The following is a 19,297-nucleotide window of genomic DNA, read 5'->3' on the forward strand; positions in this document are numbered from 1 at the left end:
CAGTGGCAGGGAGCCAGGAGCCAGGCTGCTGCTTGGTTCCCAGCTCCCCACCTGCTTGTGGGACTGGGAAACTGACCAGCACATGGTCTCCCAGCCACTCTGGGAGACAGGAAACTGACCAGCTCTCGTGGGCATGCCTGGTGGGCTGGTCGGTTTCCTGGCTTCTACAAGCTCCTGCAGCCTGGTTGCCATCTCTCACTACTTATGTGAAATTTGAGTTATGTGGGGGTTGTGTAACTCGGAGAAAGGGGTCTACTATATGTGAAAGTGTTTCTATATGTAGACGTGTTAGGCTCTACACATTGAGGGAGGTTTCCATTATTTTCCTTGTATTCTACTAGACTTTTTAAGTACATTTGCTATCTCCAAATATAGCAAAGAGTTCTTAGTCTTTATAGTTTTTTCACTCATCTAGAAAGTAGTTCGTATTAGAATTATGTTGCGAATATATATGCATTTCGATATAGCTAGCTAGATGAAGAAAAATTCAACCATCAGTAGGTAGGTCAGGTAAATGACCAAATTCCTTCTTTAATAAAATGTTTATTATGTATCTGTCCTGTATTACTACATTTCTAAAGTTTTAGCTTTGAGTGCTTTGATATTAATATCTTTGTTTATTTACATTATCTTTCAGATGGGGCACCCAGGCATGGCACATTATCCACCCATGGGAATGCACCCAATGGGCCAGAGACCACCAAATATGCCACCAGTCCCACATGGAATGATGCCCCAGATGATGCCTCCAATGGGAGGACCACCAATGGGACAGGTAAGGCAGCTTATCTAGGTGTGGTGGTGTTGGGGAGGTCCCACAGTGATCTCAGGGAATTTTAAATACGCGTAAGTATCCCAGAGTTGCTTAAAATAATAATGTTTAATAGGCGTTAAAATTTAGTGTTTCTATATATTTCTCCATCAGTAATGTAATATATCTAACTGTAACAAAAACCATGACATTTTCATGTGATTTCAAAACTAAAATAGAAAGGACTGGTATTGGAATCTATAACATTTGTTACAATTAGTTTACGTGATGGTCTGTTAGTCCTCAAGGTATCTGAAGTGCATCTAGCAATGGGCAGTTTTAAAAACAAAAATTCTAAAAATCAACAAAAAAATTTCTCTTTTTAATTCTAGCAAGTGCTTACAGTGTCATAATGCTGAAGCTGGAAAATTTCTGCCTCTTTGAGTCTGTGCTAAGAAAGTCTTATAACCTGGGACAGAAAAATATTACAGGAGATGGAGAGAAGAGATCTAAAATTCTTAGATGCTGCTTGACAGTTCTGTAACATATAGTTATTTTTGCCGTGTTGCCAATGCCATGCATGTCTTGAAAAATAAACTTGGCCTCATAGAGGCAACTAAGGGGCCGAAACAATACATTTTGTATATTGTAAGCTTTCCAATTTTGACAGTGAAAGGTACTGTCCCATATTAAATATGTTCTGAATTTGAAATGGAGCCATTTGCAGAAATTTCTGGTGATCCTGGCTTTCCTAAACCAAAGCAGAACCAAATTGACAAGACTGGGTGGGAAGAGAGGAGAACACCCTTTCTGCAAATATTGTGAAGAGGCCAAAGTAGATTCAGAGGCTATGCTTACACTGGCAGTTGGTTGGCAAAACTTTGGTCATTCTTGGTCATCCCCCACAACAAATATTTTGCCTCAGCAAGTACGACTCCTTTTTCACAGGAGTGTTGTCATGTCAGCAAAGTGAAAGCCAGTTGTAGGAGCTAGATGTATTGTGTTGACAAAACAGCATGCCAGCTTTTAGTAACAGGGCTGCTTTGGCACAGTTGTATCGCTAAAAGCTGTATAGTATAGTCATAGTGAGAGTTACAAGATATCTGCTAGTCAGAGGTCGTTATGGAAGATAGAAGCTGCCAAGGGTTCACAGCCAGCACCATGGTTGGAATTCAGTTACCCTCCTTCCCAGAGTATTGGAGCAATTTCTGAATCTTAATGCCTGAAGGGTAGCTCACATTTCATATTGGTAGATGTAGGTGTGAAAGATGTCTGGTACATTTTTGCACTGTATTACACATTACGCCAGTCTGTTTTGTAGCTAGATATTGGGTACAGTACTTCCTGCAAAGATGAGTGCAGTTTAAAAAGACAAAGTTAGATAGAAGTGAGTGATGCTTTGTGCTAGCAAAGTGATTAGGTTGATCATAGGGATGTGTTTTACCAGTAATGAGCATTACAGTTTTTTTAATAATAAACAAGCTTGTCAGACCTTTTGTCTCTTGTCTGTGTTTTCAGCCAAAACCCTGTTTCCTTTGCATCCCCTTTATTTATCATCATCTTCTTTTTGTCCATGTAATGCGCAATTCTCACAAAGTATAATAAATGAAATCAGTAGATAACTTAAGCTAGGTCTACACTACAAAAGAAATTCAACTTAAGATGCGCAACTCCATGTATGGAGCTGGAGCCAACATAACTTAAGTAAAATTTCTGGCGCAGCCCTGTTGTGGGACCATCAACTTCTCTTACTCCTTGCGACTTTGAGAAGCACTGGAGTTGACTGGAGCACCCTCAGTGATTGATTTTGTACATCCCTAGTAGACACACTAAATTGAACCCTCAAAGATGGACCTCTAGAGCATCAATCTTCCTGTAATGGTGGACATGCCCTTAGCAGTCTCCTGACATATGTGAAAGAAAAGGCTTTTGAGGGGAAGAGAAAATTAAGTGAAGGGAGGTTAGAGGTTTAATGACTATATGGAAGATAGCAATGGGCCAATATGCATATATTCTAATTCTAAGTCTACTAGACTGCAAATGCTAGTCTTTTAGCCTGTTGTCTTGGATGCTATGACCATTCCTTTAACAAATACCAGGTTATTCTGCTTATCACTGAAGCATTGTGGGAGGGGGCAGCCTAGGGGCTTCTAACCTTCCTTCTCAGGTGCTTTGGTGGGACAAGGCCATGCTACTTTTGTGTCTGAGTAACACTTCAGGGCTTTTTTCCTACTTTGTTCTCAAGAAAACTTCATGGGCCTGAAAATAAATGGGTTCTTTCTCTCTCACCTTCAATTCTCAAAGATTTTGGTCTTGAGAAATATATAGTATAGTCTGAGAAAACTACTGTTTTCCTAGCTACAGAGAGAAGCTTCAGAGTAGTAAGGAATGCTAAAGATTTCTGTAGGTGTTTGTCCAAGGGCTTCTAAGAAACTTCATGTACTCGGATCCCACTTAGTTCAAAGTAGCAGTGGGGCAAGAGTGCTTTCTTCTCCTGCTTCTACAGGATGACAAGGAATAGAAGGGCCACCTTTCAACTTTCCTTTCTTCCTCATCCTCCAAGAAAACATTGAGGATTGTGGATTGAGGGTGGAGCAGTAGCCCTAACAAATATTCCTCTCTCCACACAAGATGCAAGATGAGGGGAGTGGTAACCCAGTGCTCCCTGAAGATACAGGGGGATGGGGTCACTTGGCCAGCCTGCCAAAGTCTATAAAGGTAATGCGGGATAACTGAAATGTAAAGGGGTTGACTTTCCAAGCCTCTTTAGGGGACCGAGTGATGAAAATTTCCTTATCTGAATAGGGTCAGACTAGCATAACACCACAGGTTGAACCTCTTTAATCCACAACACTTGTCTGGCAACATCTGTAATCCAGCATGATTTTAGTCGCCTGGATGACCACTTTTGGGTGTCCCCAAGTTTCCCACTGTCCCATAAAGTTTGTTTACAGCCTCCAGTCCTGGCTGTCAGTGTTCTGTGCTGTTATTTGCTATAATTTACCCTTAAATATCTTCCAAGAGCCCAGTAAGCAGTGGAAGTGTTTGGTAATACTGCTAGACAATATTGACCTCCGGTTACTCTGGCAAATTCTCTCCTCTGGCATTGGTTAGATCCCCAGAGTGTTGGACTAGACAGGTTCAACCTGTACTAATTGTGCTCTTTGCCACCTTTATTTGTGGGTTGTCAAATCTTAATATTGAGAACCATTGGAAAATCTCTTAAAATTATTTTTAAACAGCTTTACAATGCATCAATTGGTCACTGATAAGTCACTTATGTTTTTTAATTGTCTGTAGTTACTGCCATTTCAGAATAGTCTAAGCAGATACTACCAAACAAAAATTAGCTTATCAATGTAAAAGCTATGAGTCTTTCTTTCATCGGGCAGGATATAGAGCTGGATTTTAACAAAGCATAATAGCTGGTCTACATTACTATGTTAAATTGTTTTAATAGAAGCAGTGTGGTTCAAAAGTAACTTAAATGGTTTGTGTTTGTGTTACATGTTTCCTAGATGTTTATAACTATTTAGGAACATGTTAACTCTTCATTCTTGCTTCTTAACTCCTTAATAGCACTGTTCATCTTGAAAGATCTTGGCAAACTTTAATTCTTACACGACTGTGAGGCAAGTGCCTCAACTGTTGTTCTTGCTTTGGGACCAGTGAAAGAAGTCATCAAAGCTAAGAAAGTTGTAGAGGATCACAGATAGGACCAGTTTTACAGTGTGAATTATAATTGTTGATACTTATCTGATTTTGTGTTTCAGTCCCCACACTTTACCAGAAATATTTCCCTCTGTGTTCCCTGTTCTAGCTTAGGAGTCCTGTTTAGACAGGGTACCACACTATAAGTAGGTCACTTACCTTGTCCTTTGTTATTGACTGTTGTATAATCCAAATAGCACCATCTACTATAAAGGTCTTAGCTTTCTTCTAATATTTCAGAGCTGAATTGAAATGCATCCTTATCTCCCTTTAAACTGGGGAATCTGATTGAGTAAATTTGTTGGAAACCTACCTGTTTCTAAGTTAACACACTTGTTAGTTTATAGAATGCTATATAGAATTATTATACTTTCTTTGTGTCCTGGAGAGTGATTAGATATGTTTGACAAACAGAATAAGTAGAGACTGGTATTATTGTCAGAAAGTTCTTTCTTGGTGCTATATGCCTCCTCAAATATGCTCTACAATAACATTTTCATTTTAGATGCCTGGAATGATGCAGTCAGTGATGCCTGGAATGATGATGTCTCATATGTCCCAAGCAGCTATGCAGCCTACAGTACCGGTAATCTTTAATATCTTTTTTCAACTATCTTATCCTGTATGAATACTGTTATTAACATTTCATAAAGTCTACTGAAGCTTTTGCATTTTATGAAATGATGGTGGGGGGAGTCCTCCTTTTATGTATAAAATTCTGTGGGGAAGAGGGGAGTATTTGAATACAGCTTCAGGAGACCTGCAAAAAGCAGCCACTTGCACCCTAAAGGAGGAATGATCTCTCCTTGAGCGGTGAAAGTAGATCTATTCCTGTTTGAATATATGACGGTTTAAAGTATTACACAGGTATCAGTCACAAGCACACCTTTGTGGTTTGCATCAAGTGTGTTATTTCGGCACTGGAGTTACTTGATCATCTTTGTTGTATTTACTGGTTAAGTGCTCTGTTTGCATGCTGAAAGACTGTTGTTTGGGGGGTTTGCAAGAAAATCATTTAAATGAATTGGTGAATGTATGGCTCTTTAAGAAACTTAGCTTAGTTTTCTCAAAAGTGCCACCTGGGTAACTGCATATGTGAGAATGAAGGGCTCTGCACCTGATTAGTTCAGCCACACAGACATGGCTCCACAAATTAGATGCTTTCTGGACTCTGGCCTGGAGAGGATGTAGAAGAAGGAAAGGTCATGGGGTGAATAGGAGGAATGGAGTTTGGGGCACTCTGACTCTGTCAGGCTGCAGCAACCAGGAGAGGAAAGTTAGACTCTGTCATCACAGAAGTCCCAGGCGGGGCTGATGGAAGCAAGAGGGGGCTGGGGATGGAGAAGCAGGAGAAAGTAGACTGACAGGAGATGGGGTTCCTAGCACTCTGAGGATGTGGGAAAGTGGGGTGGGGCATTGGGGAAACTCCATTGACTGACAAATCCATCAGAGTGAGGTCAGTCCAAAAGCATCTTCTCTTTTCCTGTTGAGGTGTCTGTGAGAATGGGATGAGAAGCTGGTATTAATCATCATCAAAGTGGATTGAATTTTATCAAGGCAATTTTAAATCAGTGATTTTAAATTACCAAGGCTGCTTCTACACTACAGTCCCATTTTGAAAGGGGAATGCAAGTAAGGCAAATTGGAAATACAAATGAAGCACCAGTTTACATATCTTGTGCTTCATTTGCATATTCACATTCTCAAAAGAGAATCTTTTGAAAGAAAAATAGCACTGTAGATGGGGTGCTTTTGAAAACAGGGTTTTATTTCCAAAGAACCCTTCCTAATTTTTTTCAGGAAGAATGGTGCTTTTGAAAACAGGGTTTTCTTTCAAAAGAACTCCCTCTACTCTGCAAATGAAGTGTAGTATGTAAATCAACACTTCATTTGCATTTCTGATTTGCCTCACTTGCATTCCCCTTTCGAAAGGGGACTGTAGTGTAGACATAGCCCAAACAAAATTGATTTAAACCAAGTTTCTCACTGTTGCTACTTCACATATTTCTTAAACAATGGTGCAAATCTCAGTTAAACCACATTAATTTACAACTTGATACAACATTTTACATCATTTTGAAGGGTATACTTTGTGTTAGCTTGATTTTTATTAATTTCGAAAACAGTAAATAATGCTCATTTTTCTGTCAAGATGCAGATGCAGCGGCAGCACATAAGGAATGGAGAAAAACTAAATCACACAAACAAAATAGCACTAATATTTTACTAAACTAAATCTTAAATGTTACGTAAATGTTTCACATTTACAATTGCAGGAGTCTCCTGAGTAGCTGCCTAACAGCTGTCCTTAAACTTTTCTCACTTTCAAACTTTTTTTAGTTTTCAGTTTTTATGAACCCTATCAGCCAAGTCATCACAACACTAAATGGTGTTGTTAAGACTTTTGCAACTAGCTTCTTCCTCACTTCATACTGTCATTTTGACTCAGACTGAGACAGAAATGTGAGTTTTTGTGCTTTCCCAAATCCCATATGATTTCTTAGCTATGAGTGACTAAACAATGGTCAAAGCTCTCTGTGCAAAGTGAGGAAACTCCAGTTACCCTTGAAGTGTGATTTTTGATTTGCGCTTAACTTGCATTAACGCGAGTTAAGTGCAAATCATAACTGCTTCCCAGCTCTGGCGCTCAGACAGCTGCTTGTTGCACGATTTTTCCCAACTGGCAGAAACTGTGCCACAAGCAGCTGTGTCCTGTCCCCTGTCTCTCCCTCCCCCCTGCCAGCTGGGGGAAGTAGAGGGGGCAGCCATGTGGCCCTGGCTTCTCAAAGCCTCCAGCTGCCCACTACCCCAACCAGGGGAATTATGGGGATCCCCCCGACAATTTACGCAAAATTTGATTTACGCAGTGGTTGCCCAGAATGCAACTTCTGCATAGATCGACGGATTACTGTACTGCTGTGAAAAGTTGATTTTTAGTAAGTGAGGGAACTGTTTCAAGGTGCTTAGCAAATGATTTCCACTACTTCAAGCAGCTGTCTTTGTTCACAACATCATCATTAAACATGTGCCGATTAAATGGTTTCATGCTAGCTCTGGCATTTATTTTTACTGGCATAACTGTTGTGATTTTGACATTCCTGTGTCACGACGTTATCCTCTTCAGATTGATATCTGATCAAGAAAGCTTGCAAGAAAATGAAGTGGAGTTAGTTCTTGAGGCATTTATTTATTTGTTGACTATACTTTAACTTTCTGGTGAGGTGTTTCTTTTGAAAGTGTGTCTTCAAGTGCCTTCCAAATTTTGATGGGCTCAGCACTGGAGCAGAAAATTCTGACGTTTGTTTAAGAGCATGGATATAAGCTTCAGTAACCTGACAGTATCCTCTACTTTCCTCTTTAATGCAATTTTGGATGTTCCATGTCCCAGCTGCCCCAACCCTGTGCAGCCGCCTGTCTTCCCTCCCTGGCTGCCATGGGGCTGGAGCAACCCCCTGCTCATTTAGGATGAGGCTTGCCAGTTAACATCCCTATTTTCCACTAGTGCGTTAATATTTGCAATGAAAGCATGACTGTTTATAGCTGACTCAGATTTGTTCAGCATCTTAGAGTAGTGTATGTACATAATGTGCATGCCATAGGTACAGTTTTAGGAGCTACAGAAGTCAATGGCATGCCAGTGATTTGGGAGATGCTTCTTTTTTTTTTTTTTAAAGCAGCTTTTCCTGAAGATTCAGTGGTCAGGCTTTGTGCTAGTTGTAGGTTATTTAATGGGACTTCTGGTGGGGTTTTTTTTTAATGCTTTTACTTAATGATCATGATTTTGTTTTATTTATATAGCTGTATTCTATAGGCCACATGGTGGTGTATTTATTAGCTTGAGTTTTTAGAAAATATGGTAAAATAGTATACTCTAAGGGCAGGTTAATTTTCTTATTTGATTTCCTTTTAAACATCTTAAGCAGTGCATTTTGTTGTTTATCCCTTGTTCTAATATTCTTGTGCCCTTGTGAAGGGTTCAAAAATATATATCTCGTTTGTTGTTTGTACTGTGGCACATCCACACATTAGCCAATACTAAAGCTACACATAAGAAAATTCAACCTTCAAGTGAGAGGAAAATATTAGAGGGAACATTGCTTGGTATCATTTAATTACGGTCGTCCCTCGTTAAACGAGTACTTTACTTACGAGTACTTGCTAAAACGAGGGAGACATATACCTCTCTTTGTTCACTAAACGAGTGAAACACCCTCCCTCTCCACCAATACAAGCCTTACCCCTTTCCACATGGCTCCAACCCGCCACAGCCTGAACCCCTGCTGGTGCCGCAGCCCCAACATGCCACAGCCTGAACCCCGTGCTGGCCCCGCACACCCAACCCACTACAGCCACCCCTCCCTCCTCCAGCTCATAGAATCAACCTGCTGCAGGCTTAAACCCCACCCCCCGACCCAATCTGCAGCAGCCTGAACCGCCACCCTGTCCGCCCAATGGACCCAACCCACCACCAGATTTTTAACCTTCCCTCCTGCTCATGGCCCCAAACTGCCCTCAGCCTTTAACCCTCTCCAACTGCCCAACCCCTCAGACCCAGGGTTCACTTACCTTTCAAAAGCAGCACCACAGGCTGCCACTCCTTCACCAAATGAAGAGCACTTGGAACCAGTCAGAGACTTTTACATGTATTTTAATAGGAATTTAGTGTCCCTCTTAAGAGTTTTCTCCTGTGAGCGGAAGGTTGAGAGCCAGTTGTGCTCGTATAGCGAGGGATGAGTGTATTTTCTTATGGAGTTAAAATTCCAATAACTGTTGTTATAAGCGGGAGAGGGAGAAGGGTGACCTACATTTAAGTTGATTATTTTGCTGCAGGAAATACTTGGAACAAAGTGCTTCTTTTAATTGATTAATATGGTATTTAGTAACGCATGTGATGCTCAGTTTTTAAAATAACCTGTTTGTTTCTACAGCCAGGAGTAAACAGTATGGACACACAAGTAGGTACGTATACACAATATTAAATTTGTGATACTATTCAATAAACCAGGTTAAACCTCAAAAAATGAAGATTAATTTTACAATCAATGTAAATGAAACTTCACCCATTTTATTTGTATAAATCCTTTAAGTTTCATTGATAGTGATGCTTTCCCTTTTCCAAAGTCTTTTTCAGAAATGAAACATTTTTATTGAAAGAAAACACAAAGCTTAATTTGTATATGCCTTAAAAACCTTATTTTATGTCTTGTTGGTTTTCTTTAATGTTTTTATACTTTTAATTCATTTTACATACTTTAAAAATACAAACTTTCTTTTTATGTTTTTTTGCCAAGTATTTTCTGTTATCATGGACCTCTGCTCTTGCAATGTGCAGCCCATCTATATTCCCCTGCAATAAAAAACATTCAGACCAACACGGGTATTTCTGGAACTTTTACATCCTTCCCATGGTAGTTTGGTGCATGGTCTCCGGTAAAAGGATTCTTTCCATCCATGCATGAATAGTACCTTCCTCATCTCAGCTGAACTTAGTGCTCATGAAACTAATGAAATCACCAATTATTATCTAGAGCAAAGACATTTGTGTAAACTGTCCCTTGAAGATTGAATTGCTAAGATCTGTAACATCATCATAAAGAGTCTGAGGGCCAAAAGGGAAACCTGTGTTTTTACTAAGGTTGTGTAAAGGTCTGCTGGCTCTAGGGTAACAGAGAGGTGGTGGGGCAGCAAGGCAGGCAGTGTGATGAGAGACAACAGAAGTTGCTGCAAGGAACAGTGCAGAGCCCAACCACAGCATGATGAAAGCCTGGCCAGGCAAATGCAGCCCCCCACTGCCCTGCAGCATCTTCCACCTTGCTGGCTTATGTTGGTAGCACTGGCGGTCTGCAGTGATGCTATCTGTTGCTAAGGGTTGACCTACTGAGCACAGGAGAAGCCAGGCCACAGGACCAGGCAAAGACTGAGAATCTGTCAGGTCTCTAGGTCCCTGACTCACATGGCCAACCTACCACCCCCACTCTCCTGATTTGGTCTGTGTCACTCCCTTGGTTTCAACTGCAGGGGAAGAACTGATGACCCGAGGACATCCCGAACAAACCCTGGACCAAGTTCAGAGTAAAGTTAAAGAGCTCCAGTACGAGAGAAGGCACCGCCACCATCCCTTCAGGCACCCAGAAGCCTGCTCCACAGTGTGGCGGCCCTGGTTGAGGCAGGTGTTGAAGGCCTCCTGGGTGGGGTTGAGGTGGCCTATATAGGGCTGCATGAGCCATGGCTGTAGGGGGTAGGCGGCATCCACCATCAGGCACAGTGGCATGGTGGTGTCCCTGACCAGGAGTTCCCACTGGGGGATGTAGGTCCTGGCCTCTATGTTCTGGCACCGGCCAGAATGCCAGAACACCCAGGTGTCATGTGTTCGGCCTCCTCAGCCCACATACACATCCATGAACCAGCCTTTGTGACCCACCAGGGCCTGGAGGCTACCGAGTGGTAGCTCTTGTGGTTGTTATAGTGGCTGGTGCTGTGTGCCAGGGTGTGGATGGCAATGTGTGTCTCATCCAGGGCGCTGAAGCAGTTCGGAAACCTGAGTGCTGCGAATCCCCCAATGGCAGCTTCCAGGTCCCCAACATGGACAACCTAGTGGAGGAGCATAGTGTTTATTGTGCGGACAACCTGCATGGGATAGAGGACAAGAGCTCTCATGAGAAAGTGGTCGGGAGTTCCTGGCCCCTGCACCCCCACCTTCTCCTGGCCCCCTGCTGTCGAGTGTCCCCATGGTGGGGGTGTGACCCAGGCCCGGCTTACCTCCATGAGGACAGCCCTGACAGTGGCCTTGCCTTCCCCGAACTGATGCCCCACTGAGCGGTAGCTGGCTGGGGTGGCCAGTTTCCATATAGTGATTACGATCTGCTTTTTGAGGGGGAGAGCGGGCTGCATGGTGGTGTGCTGGTGCCTCAGTGCGGGGATGAGCCAGTGGGAGAACTCCTGGAAGGTCTCCCTGTTCATGCAGAAGTTCTGCAGCCATCTGGCATTGTCCCGTTGCCTAATTACCAGCCATTCCCACCAGTCTGAGCTGCTGGCATGTCTCCAGAGGTTCCGGGGCACCCGGAGGTGGGATCCAGGCTGGGTGAGGGCTCCACATCTCTGGAGGGGCCACGTAGCCTCCCAAAGAGGAGGGAGGTGGGGTGACTGTGACAACTGTGCACAGAAGCTGTAGCACAGTGTCCACAATATCAGCATTTAATGCCAGGAATAGGTGTTTGGTATCCATTCTGCTGTGTGCTGGGCTCTGCTTGGCGTAGAGTAGCTCTGTAGGAGACTGCTCGTGCAGGATAGGGGTGTTTGGGAGAGGCCCTTTAAGGAAGCAGCTGGGTGCAGGCCTGGAAGGGCTTGGCAGCCATGCAACTCCATCTATGGTGTCTCTGGCGCTGTTTTTTCGAAAGAATTCATGTAGCCACATGGACGCTACCTTTCAAAAGGACAGAGCAGCCTTTCAAAAGAGAAGATGAAACCTTTGGCCTGCTTTTATTGTATAGTCGAGTGCTTTCGAAAGGCTAGATTTTGATTGATGTCATTTGGTTTTAGCCTTTTGAAAGAGGGCTCCCATGTAGGTGCAGCTTCAGGGTCTCAGCCAAAATCAGCTGGAGTGCTCTACTGCCATCGAAAATTGATGTAGGTTTGTTTTGATCTTCAACTGAACATCTTCCTAATTTGACAGCACCTAGGTGTGAGATACATACATGTAGTGACTACAACAGCTGGTACAGAATGCAACAACTCATAGTATAATCTTGCCTTGTCTCACCATAGTGTTAGGGTTCAGTTTCAGAAGTCAGACAAAAGGAGCTGGTGATCCTTTATTTAAGTCTTGGAATTTAAAAATTTATGATGATTTTTTCCTCATTTCAACTTTCTGTGATTCAGATATTTTGTGTTTTTCATATTTGATATGAAAGAAAAATTATTGTGCAGATATATACGATCTTTCACGTTCTTGTACAGAGCAAACATTTACCATATTCTGTTAAATTTTCTATTTTTTGTTTCAATCTTGCAGTTTGAAAGATGGCCTAATCTGCTTCGTTGTACAAAAATGTATTTGGTACCAGTTCTCTCTAAAAATTAGCTGTAATTTAATTAGCAACTATTTAGCAACTATTTTTCATTTTCACAAACTGCATGTGCTCGAGCACTTCAGAATCATACTTTTTCTTAAGTGATAACAAAGATACAGCTTTTGTTATTAAAATGTGCTTTCCAAAAACAGAATTTATGAAAACTGGCTTCCGTATCTGTTTAAAGAGGCTCATTAACATGTTGTTGTTCTATACTAAAATTTGAAAAGTACAACTTTGCATAGCTTTCTTTTTTTTTTGCACTTTTGGGGTGTGTATCTAGCCTATCCAGATCCCTAGTTCTAGCCCCACTCCCTTGAATCCCTTTTGATCTAAAGCAGCAGTTCCCAACCTTTTCAAGAGGGTGACCCATTTTGACAATTCATTAAGATGTGACCCAAGGTAGTTCAAAACTGGGATAGAGGAGGTTCTCCCCTAGGAGATCAATTGTAAATCTTGATCCTCCCCCACCCCCGGCTTAAACCCCTTGCAGGCCCAAAATGTACCTCACTTACCTCAAATGAGCGCCACTGCTGCCTTCACTGGGCCACTGCCACCACCTCCCCCCAGCCCTCCTAATCCCTGCCCTGTTGTGCTGAAATGGGACTCAGTTTAATAAGGTTAAAGGCCGGATCCCTCCTGCCAGTTGTTAAACCAATTAAATTGAGTTCCATTTCAGCACAGCAGGGACTGGGAATGAGCAGCGGCAGTGGTGGGAGCTGTAAATGGCTCCTCAAAGAGCCTCATGCGGCTTGGAGCCCCCCAGCTGGCAACCCTTAGAAAATCTAATGGCGAGCCATGTTTAGGTCCCAACCCAAAGGTTCAGAATCCCTGATCTAAAGACTTTGACCTTTCTTCCCATTGTTTTGGGCCTTTTCCCCACCTCTTGTTCTTTTGTGAACTATGATATGATTCAGGGAGGCTTCCATAGTCTGCCAGGGTTCTGGTTCTCATTCCAAGGAGTCTCCTGACCTGATGCTTCCTTGTAATTCTCCTTTCAAGGCTGCCCTCCCCTCTTTCCTCCTGAGTGCAACCTAAAAGCTAGGTTATATCATGTTCAGGAGGTAGCTTCTGGTTAACACTTGGCCCCACTTTACAGCTGATCTGTTGCTCCCTTGAATACATATTTCCTTACAGGTGCTATTTCCAGGAGCAGGGTTTAGCTAATCACAGGTCCTACTATGCTTTAAAAAGGCCAGACAACTGTACAACCATATACTACTGGCAAATTCATGTAGCATTGTGGTACGTGTATCACAGTGGGGAATTTTGGAGTTTTACTGCTGCTCAGTCTTCAGAAGTGAAGATCTGTAATGCTTATGGTTAAAGGAGAAAGAGATGCTATTTGTAATTTGTTTTGCAAGTGGGTAGGAGATGTGGATTCATGTTCCTGACCAGTGTTCCTTGTAAGCTGAGCACTTGGGCAGCCACCTAGGAGAGATTCAGGTGCTTCCCAGTTGACTAGCATAGCACCCACAGCCGGGAGTATGTGTGTGTAATGGTGGAACGCATCTGCGCATTCCTTGGTACCCATAAGAAAATTTACTCAGCTAGTGAATGGAAAAAAATTGGACTGACCAGCGTAATCAAAAGTAAATTCTGTTTGTGACTCATGGCTCATTTATAAGCTTAACCAGCTGGTGCTTCAAAAATGCATGTAGTCCGACAAACTCTCTTACTAAGAGTTCTGGTTGGTTGCCCCTGGGTTCATGCCCATTCCAAGGGTTAATCTGTCCTGATTATCTTGAACTGGAGTTGCTGGCATTTAACCTTTTGTTTGGTTTTATCCAATCTTTTGTTTACAGTAAGTCATTTTTTAACTTATAAAAAGCCAGAGAGGAAAAAATGTAATTTAGAAGGGTTTTCTAGAACACTCATGATTCTCTTTTTTTTAAAATAGGCACAACACCTCCTGGAACACAGGTGAGTAAAAACCATGGCTTAAAAACTTAATAGAAGTACAATGACTGTGAGTTCCTGCATGGACATTTAAAAGAGAACCTCATTTAATTCTTCCTTCCCTACTCCTGGTGTTACTTTTGCTTTGTAGCTGGCATCTGGCTTTAGGCACTAATAAATCAGTTTCCATTTTTATGGGTCTGTTTTTTACTTTGTTAGACTACTAGTCTTTGACTAGTGTTTGAAAGCTTTGTTATCTCTGAAGTATTTTTACTAGTTCATCAAACTAACACTATGGGCCTCAAATGGTTAAACCTGAATGCCAGGTGTGTTGAGCTGTTCTTGCTCCCATTTCTGACTGGACTTTAAGGAAAATATTTTTCTAGTTCTCAAGACTGCAGTCATTAAGATAAATAGAAAACAAAGTAAAATAAGATCGATCAAAATAATGTAATTATTTTAGGCCTTGAAAATTGTAATGATTTTTAAACCTGGGTATCTTGTGAATTTTGAGGACTGAAATACAAATAGCCTTAGCCAGTTAGGCTTTTGCAAAGCTGAATCACGTTTTAAGATGTAGGATCTTAAAATAGGTATAGAATTCCATAGGGCTTGTCTTCACTACCACCTTCCTTCGAAGGAAGGACGGTAATTAGAGTGTTGGGAGTTTACTAATGAAGTGCACCTGTGCATAGGCAGCACTTCATTAAGCAAATTCCCCCCTCCCCTTCCACGGCAACTTTGAAGTTTTAAACGTTGAAGTACTGGCATGCGTCTAGCCACGGCTCACCCGCTGGTACTTCGAAGTGCCGGGGCAACTCCTCGGGAGTAAGGGGACTTCAAAGTACTGGCGGGTGAGCCGTGGTTAGACGTGTGCCAGTACATTGAAGTTGCCACGGGAGGGAATTTGCTTAATGAAGTGCTTCCTATGCGCGGCAGCACTTCATTGGTAAACTCCCAACACCGTAAGTACTGTCCTTCCTTTGAAGAAAGGTGGTAATGTAGTATAGTATAGTATTGGGTGGTTTTGTATTGGTGAAAAGTGGAAATTGCTCCTTATTTTTAAAGTCTCCAAACTTCCTATTGGTTTAATTAAATTTAGAAAGAAATATTCATATCTGCTTAGTGTTCCTCAAACTTTTGATATTAGCTCTGAAATATGCAGTTTTTATCAATGGAACAATATAGCACAATGCCAGCTTTCCATTGCCCTGACGCGGCCATGTTCAGAATGAGAGAGCACTTCAGGTTCCCTGGCTATATTCAGTCCTTAGTGACTGAGCAGAGGTTATTAACAGGGATCATCTTTAGTGCCAATTATATTGTTATGGTTTGTCTTAAGGGATAGAAAATATTTTTTCTGATGAGTGACACAGATAAGTGGTCTGTGGAGACAAGATGGTTATCAATGTCTTCTTTTTTTTTCCTTTTATTTTTAAAAAAGACTGACAGCTTCTGGACCACCACTACTATAAACAAATGTTTGTAAACCGGTGGATTAAATCTTTTCAGTGGTATATGACAGTTGTTTCCAGCTCTGTTGATTCTGAGACTTTAAATTAGTTACTAGTCCCTTGCACCAGCAAGATAGTGTGGCATAAGACTATAACTTAATATCTGAATTCCCAGTTTTAGATCATATATCTTCTGCTCTCTAGTGATGTTTAAATAGTTGTCCCCAAGGAAGTAATCTGAAACTTTCAATTTACCTCAAATTGCTGTCGTGCAGAAATGGATTTTCAGTCACTGTGAACTGAAGATGCATTTAAAAGTGACCTAGGCATCACTTGTTATCTATCAGTCAGTTTATTGCAATAGTGCTGCATTGTAAATTTTCCTTTTTGATTCTTCATTATACTTTTAAAATCATTTGTGGTAAGGAACAAATTTGTAAATCAGTTTTTGTATGCTACTGTTCTGTGTTTCAACATTTTTATTGTCTACACTTCAAACACATTTTTTAAAAAAAGCTTAATGTACCAGTTTGTTTAAAAGTGTTTTTTCCCTCAGATCACACATCCAGTAGTTTGTGCAGCCCAGCAAACAGCCACAACCAACAGTTCCATAAATGAAGATCCTTCTAAACAGGTTTCAGCAATTTCTGCTTGTATTAAACTTTTCTAGAGTTATTTATAGTATTCCATAATCACATTTTATTGGTCTGTTCTGTTTTTCCTAGAAATCTGTGTGGACTGAACATAAATCACCAGATGGAAGAACTTACTATTATAATACTGAAACAAAACAATCGACATGGGAGAAGCCAGATGATCTCAAAACACCTGCTGAGGTAAACCAAGTTCATTGAAAGATACCGAACAAGTGATTTAAAATAAGACAATGAGGAATTGTGTGCCTCTTTAAAGACTGACAAACTGTTTTTGTTCTCCGTTAGCAATTGTTATCTAAATGCCCTTGGAAAGAGTACAAATCTGATTCTGGAAAGCCTTATTACTACAATTCGCAAACAAAAGAATCACGCTGGGCAAAACCCAAAGAGCTTGAAGATCTTGAAGGTAACAGTAGTGAAAACTAAGCATTTTGTATGCAAATACTGTTTCCTCATTAATTGTGGCACCATTAGTGTAGGATCATCTCTTTCTATTAAATAAAAAGAGATGTTGGAACTTCTTTCCAATAATATAAAATTTTAACTGAAGAGAAGTGATCTATCTTATTTTAATGTTGATCATAGTTTCAAAGATTAAGCTTCAATCAGCATCTTCCTCTTCATGTGAAATAAGATTGTTGTTAGCTATCTTAGTTGAAAATCAAAATTATGCATAAAGCTGTTTGCAAGTGACGTTGATAATCTTTCTGTCCTGCCCCGCCAACATTTAATCAGTTATCATGCATTGCTTTGATATACTGTTGGGTAAATCTGATTTATCGAAGTTAAAATCACTCACACATCCAAACCACATGTGTGCAAAGCTTTATCTTGAGATTATCTGTTTAATTTTGGGAGAATTGGGAAGGAGATGTTGCAAGGAGGGGGCGAGGGAAAAACACTTTTTTATTTTTATCAGAGCATAGTATGACTCACAAGAACATAAATCTAGATTACATTTGTGTTTCTTTTTGCTATTCCACAAATGTAATGTCATAGTTTGGTAATAGAAGAATACAAATTTGGAGAGCTAAGGGGGAAGGGAGGGAAAGATCCTAACGATTAGAGAAGCACTTCTGGTATTTTAAAAACTAGACAGAAAATGATTACTGAAAAGGAGGGATGCAATTGAGTAAAACTTGTTTGTACAGCAAATAGCTTTTTTGCATGATGAAACTGAAAATATTTACGTCACTTTGAACAAAAAAGAAAAAGTAGCAGTTTCAGGAGATTGTTCAGTGCGGGTCTTCTGTGTTTTGATTTGATGCTTCCAGAGTTTCATTTTAATCCTCCTCTTTTAACTTATTGAAACAAAAATACTTAACGTGTGTATCAACAATAAGAGAATAGCTTAATCTATTTGATATATTTGACCAGTTTTTTTTAAAAAGTAGCAAATTTTTCTTTTCCAAATGTGAGCTTCATGTTGCATAACTTATATTTTCTTTTTACAGCAATGATTAAAGCTGAAGACACCAGGTATATTTATAAAAATACTTTTTTCCTCTTAAATTGATTGTATGAATTCCTGCTTTTTCCTTAAACTGAAACAATCTTTATCTCTTGAAATAAAACTTGGAGCTTGCTTTCAATCTGTAACATGTTCTAGTACTGGAATAAGAGGGTATATTTTCATTTTCAAGTGATTAGTCATGTGAATTCCAATTTAGGTGCTCACGTGCATATGCATGCACATGGCAGCCAGCAGATTTTTTTCCCCTAGGTGGTTGCCGTGGGACTGATCTGAACACCCTGTGGAACAGTGCCTTCATGGTGCTCAGTATAGGGCTCTGCCAGCCTCCCACCTCGCAGGGTTCCTTCTTTTCATGGTGATTAGCTAGAAATTCCTTGCACTTGTAGGTGCAGGTTTTATAGTGGTAGCTGCTCTTCTTGTAGTGTAGTTATCTCAATGTGAATAGTTCTTTTGTTGTGTTGATTAGGTAATCTGTGTTTTGGAATTCTTGGGATGTTTGTTCTCCTCTACCTTGAGGTCCCAGTGCAGGTTGTCAGGCTTCAAAACCTGTGCTGATTGTGGAAAATGCATGCCCAAGAGTGACCCCCCTGCACTGAGATAAGTCCACTTTGGTGCCAGTACACACAATAGTGTGTGTAGGGGTGCTCCTGGATTGGATAGGGAGCAGAGCATACCTCCCACTGATAAGGTTTCAAGCCATGTCCAACATCATAAACAGCATGCTTCGCTGCCCCACCACCACACTAAGGGGCTGCATGAAGCTTCTTGGATACATGGCAGTGTGCAGCTTCGTAGTTCAGTGTGCCAGACTCAGGCCTTTCCAAGCCTGACTGGTGTTGGTGTACTGCCTGGGCAGATACTGTATGGACATGATTGTAATGTTACTTCAGCCAGTATTAGACATGTTTTGTTGGTGGTTAGACTCTTGAGTGGTGCACACAGGGGTTGTGTTCAGGCCCTCTCAGACTTCCATGTCTCTTGTGATGGACTGCTCAGATTTAGGGTGGGGAACCCACTCATAATCCAGACCCCTTGGGACCTGTCCAGCTTATTGCTTCATGTCAATGGGAGGGAGCTGAAAGCAATAAGTCTGGTGTGTCAGGCCTTTCGGCTTCAACTAGAGGGACATAGTGTGTTGGTGAGTACAGACAACATGACATCAGTATCCCATATCAACATACGGAGGTGTGTGTGCTCCTCTTCCCTATGCCAGGAAGCCCTGAGACTGTGGGGAATTTTCCATAAAGCATTCCATTGACTTGCAAGCTCTTTATCTCCAAGGA

General features: G+C 41.3%; 1 protein-coding gene across 7 annotated transcripts in view; it reads left to right on the forward strand.

Annotated features, from left to right (window-relative positions):
* The window catches only part of PRPF40A (pre-mRNA processing factor 40 homolog A), a 46,506-nt gene that overhangs the window by 3,481 nt on the left and 23,728 nt on the right, over window positions 1-19,297 (forward strand). For all 7 annotated transcript variants that reach the window (XM_075001847.1, XM_075001848.1, XM_075001849.1 and 4 more), the window contains exons 2-9: window positions 638-775; window positions 4,968-5,048; window positions 9,391-9,421; window positions 14,432-14,454; window positions 16,441-16,518; window positions 16,610-16,720; window positions 16,826-16,946; window positions 17,995-18,019. In XM_075001847.1, coding sequence (XP_074857948.1) covers window positions 638-775; window positions 4,968-5,048; window positions 9,391-9,421; window positions 14,432-14,454; window positions 16,441-16,518; window positions 16,610-16,720; window positions 16,826-16,946; window positions 17,995-18,019 — 608 coding nt within the window. The remainder of the gene's footprint in view (window positions 1-637; window positions 776-4,967; window positions 5,049-9,390; window positions 9,422-14,431; window positions 14,455-16,440; window positions 16,519-16,609; window positions 16,721-16,825; window positions 16,947-17,994; window positions 18,020-19,297) is intronic.

This window comes from Carettochelys insculpta, chromosome 8 (genome assembly GCF_033958435.1).
Source record: "Carettochelys insculpta isolate YL-2023 chromosome 8, ASM3395843v1, whole genome shotgun sequence".
Taxonomy (NCBI): domain Eukaryota; kingdom Metazoa; phylum Chordata; order Testudines; family Carettochelyidae; genus Carettochelys; species Carettochelys insculpta.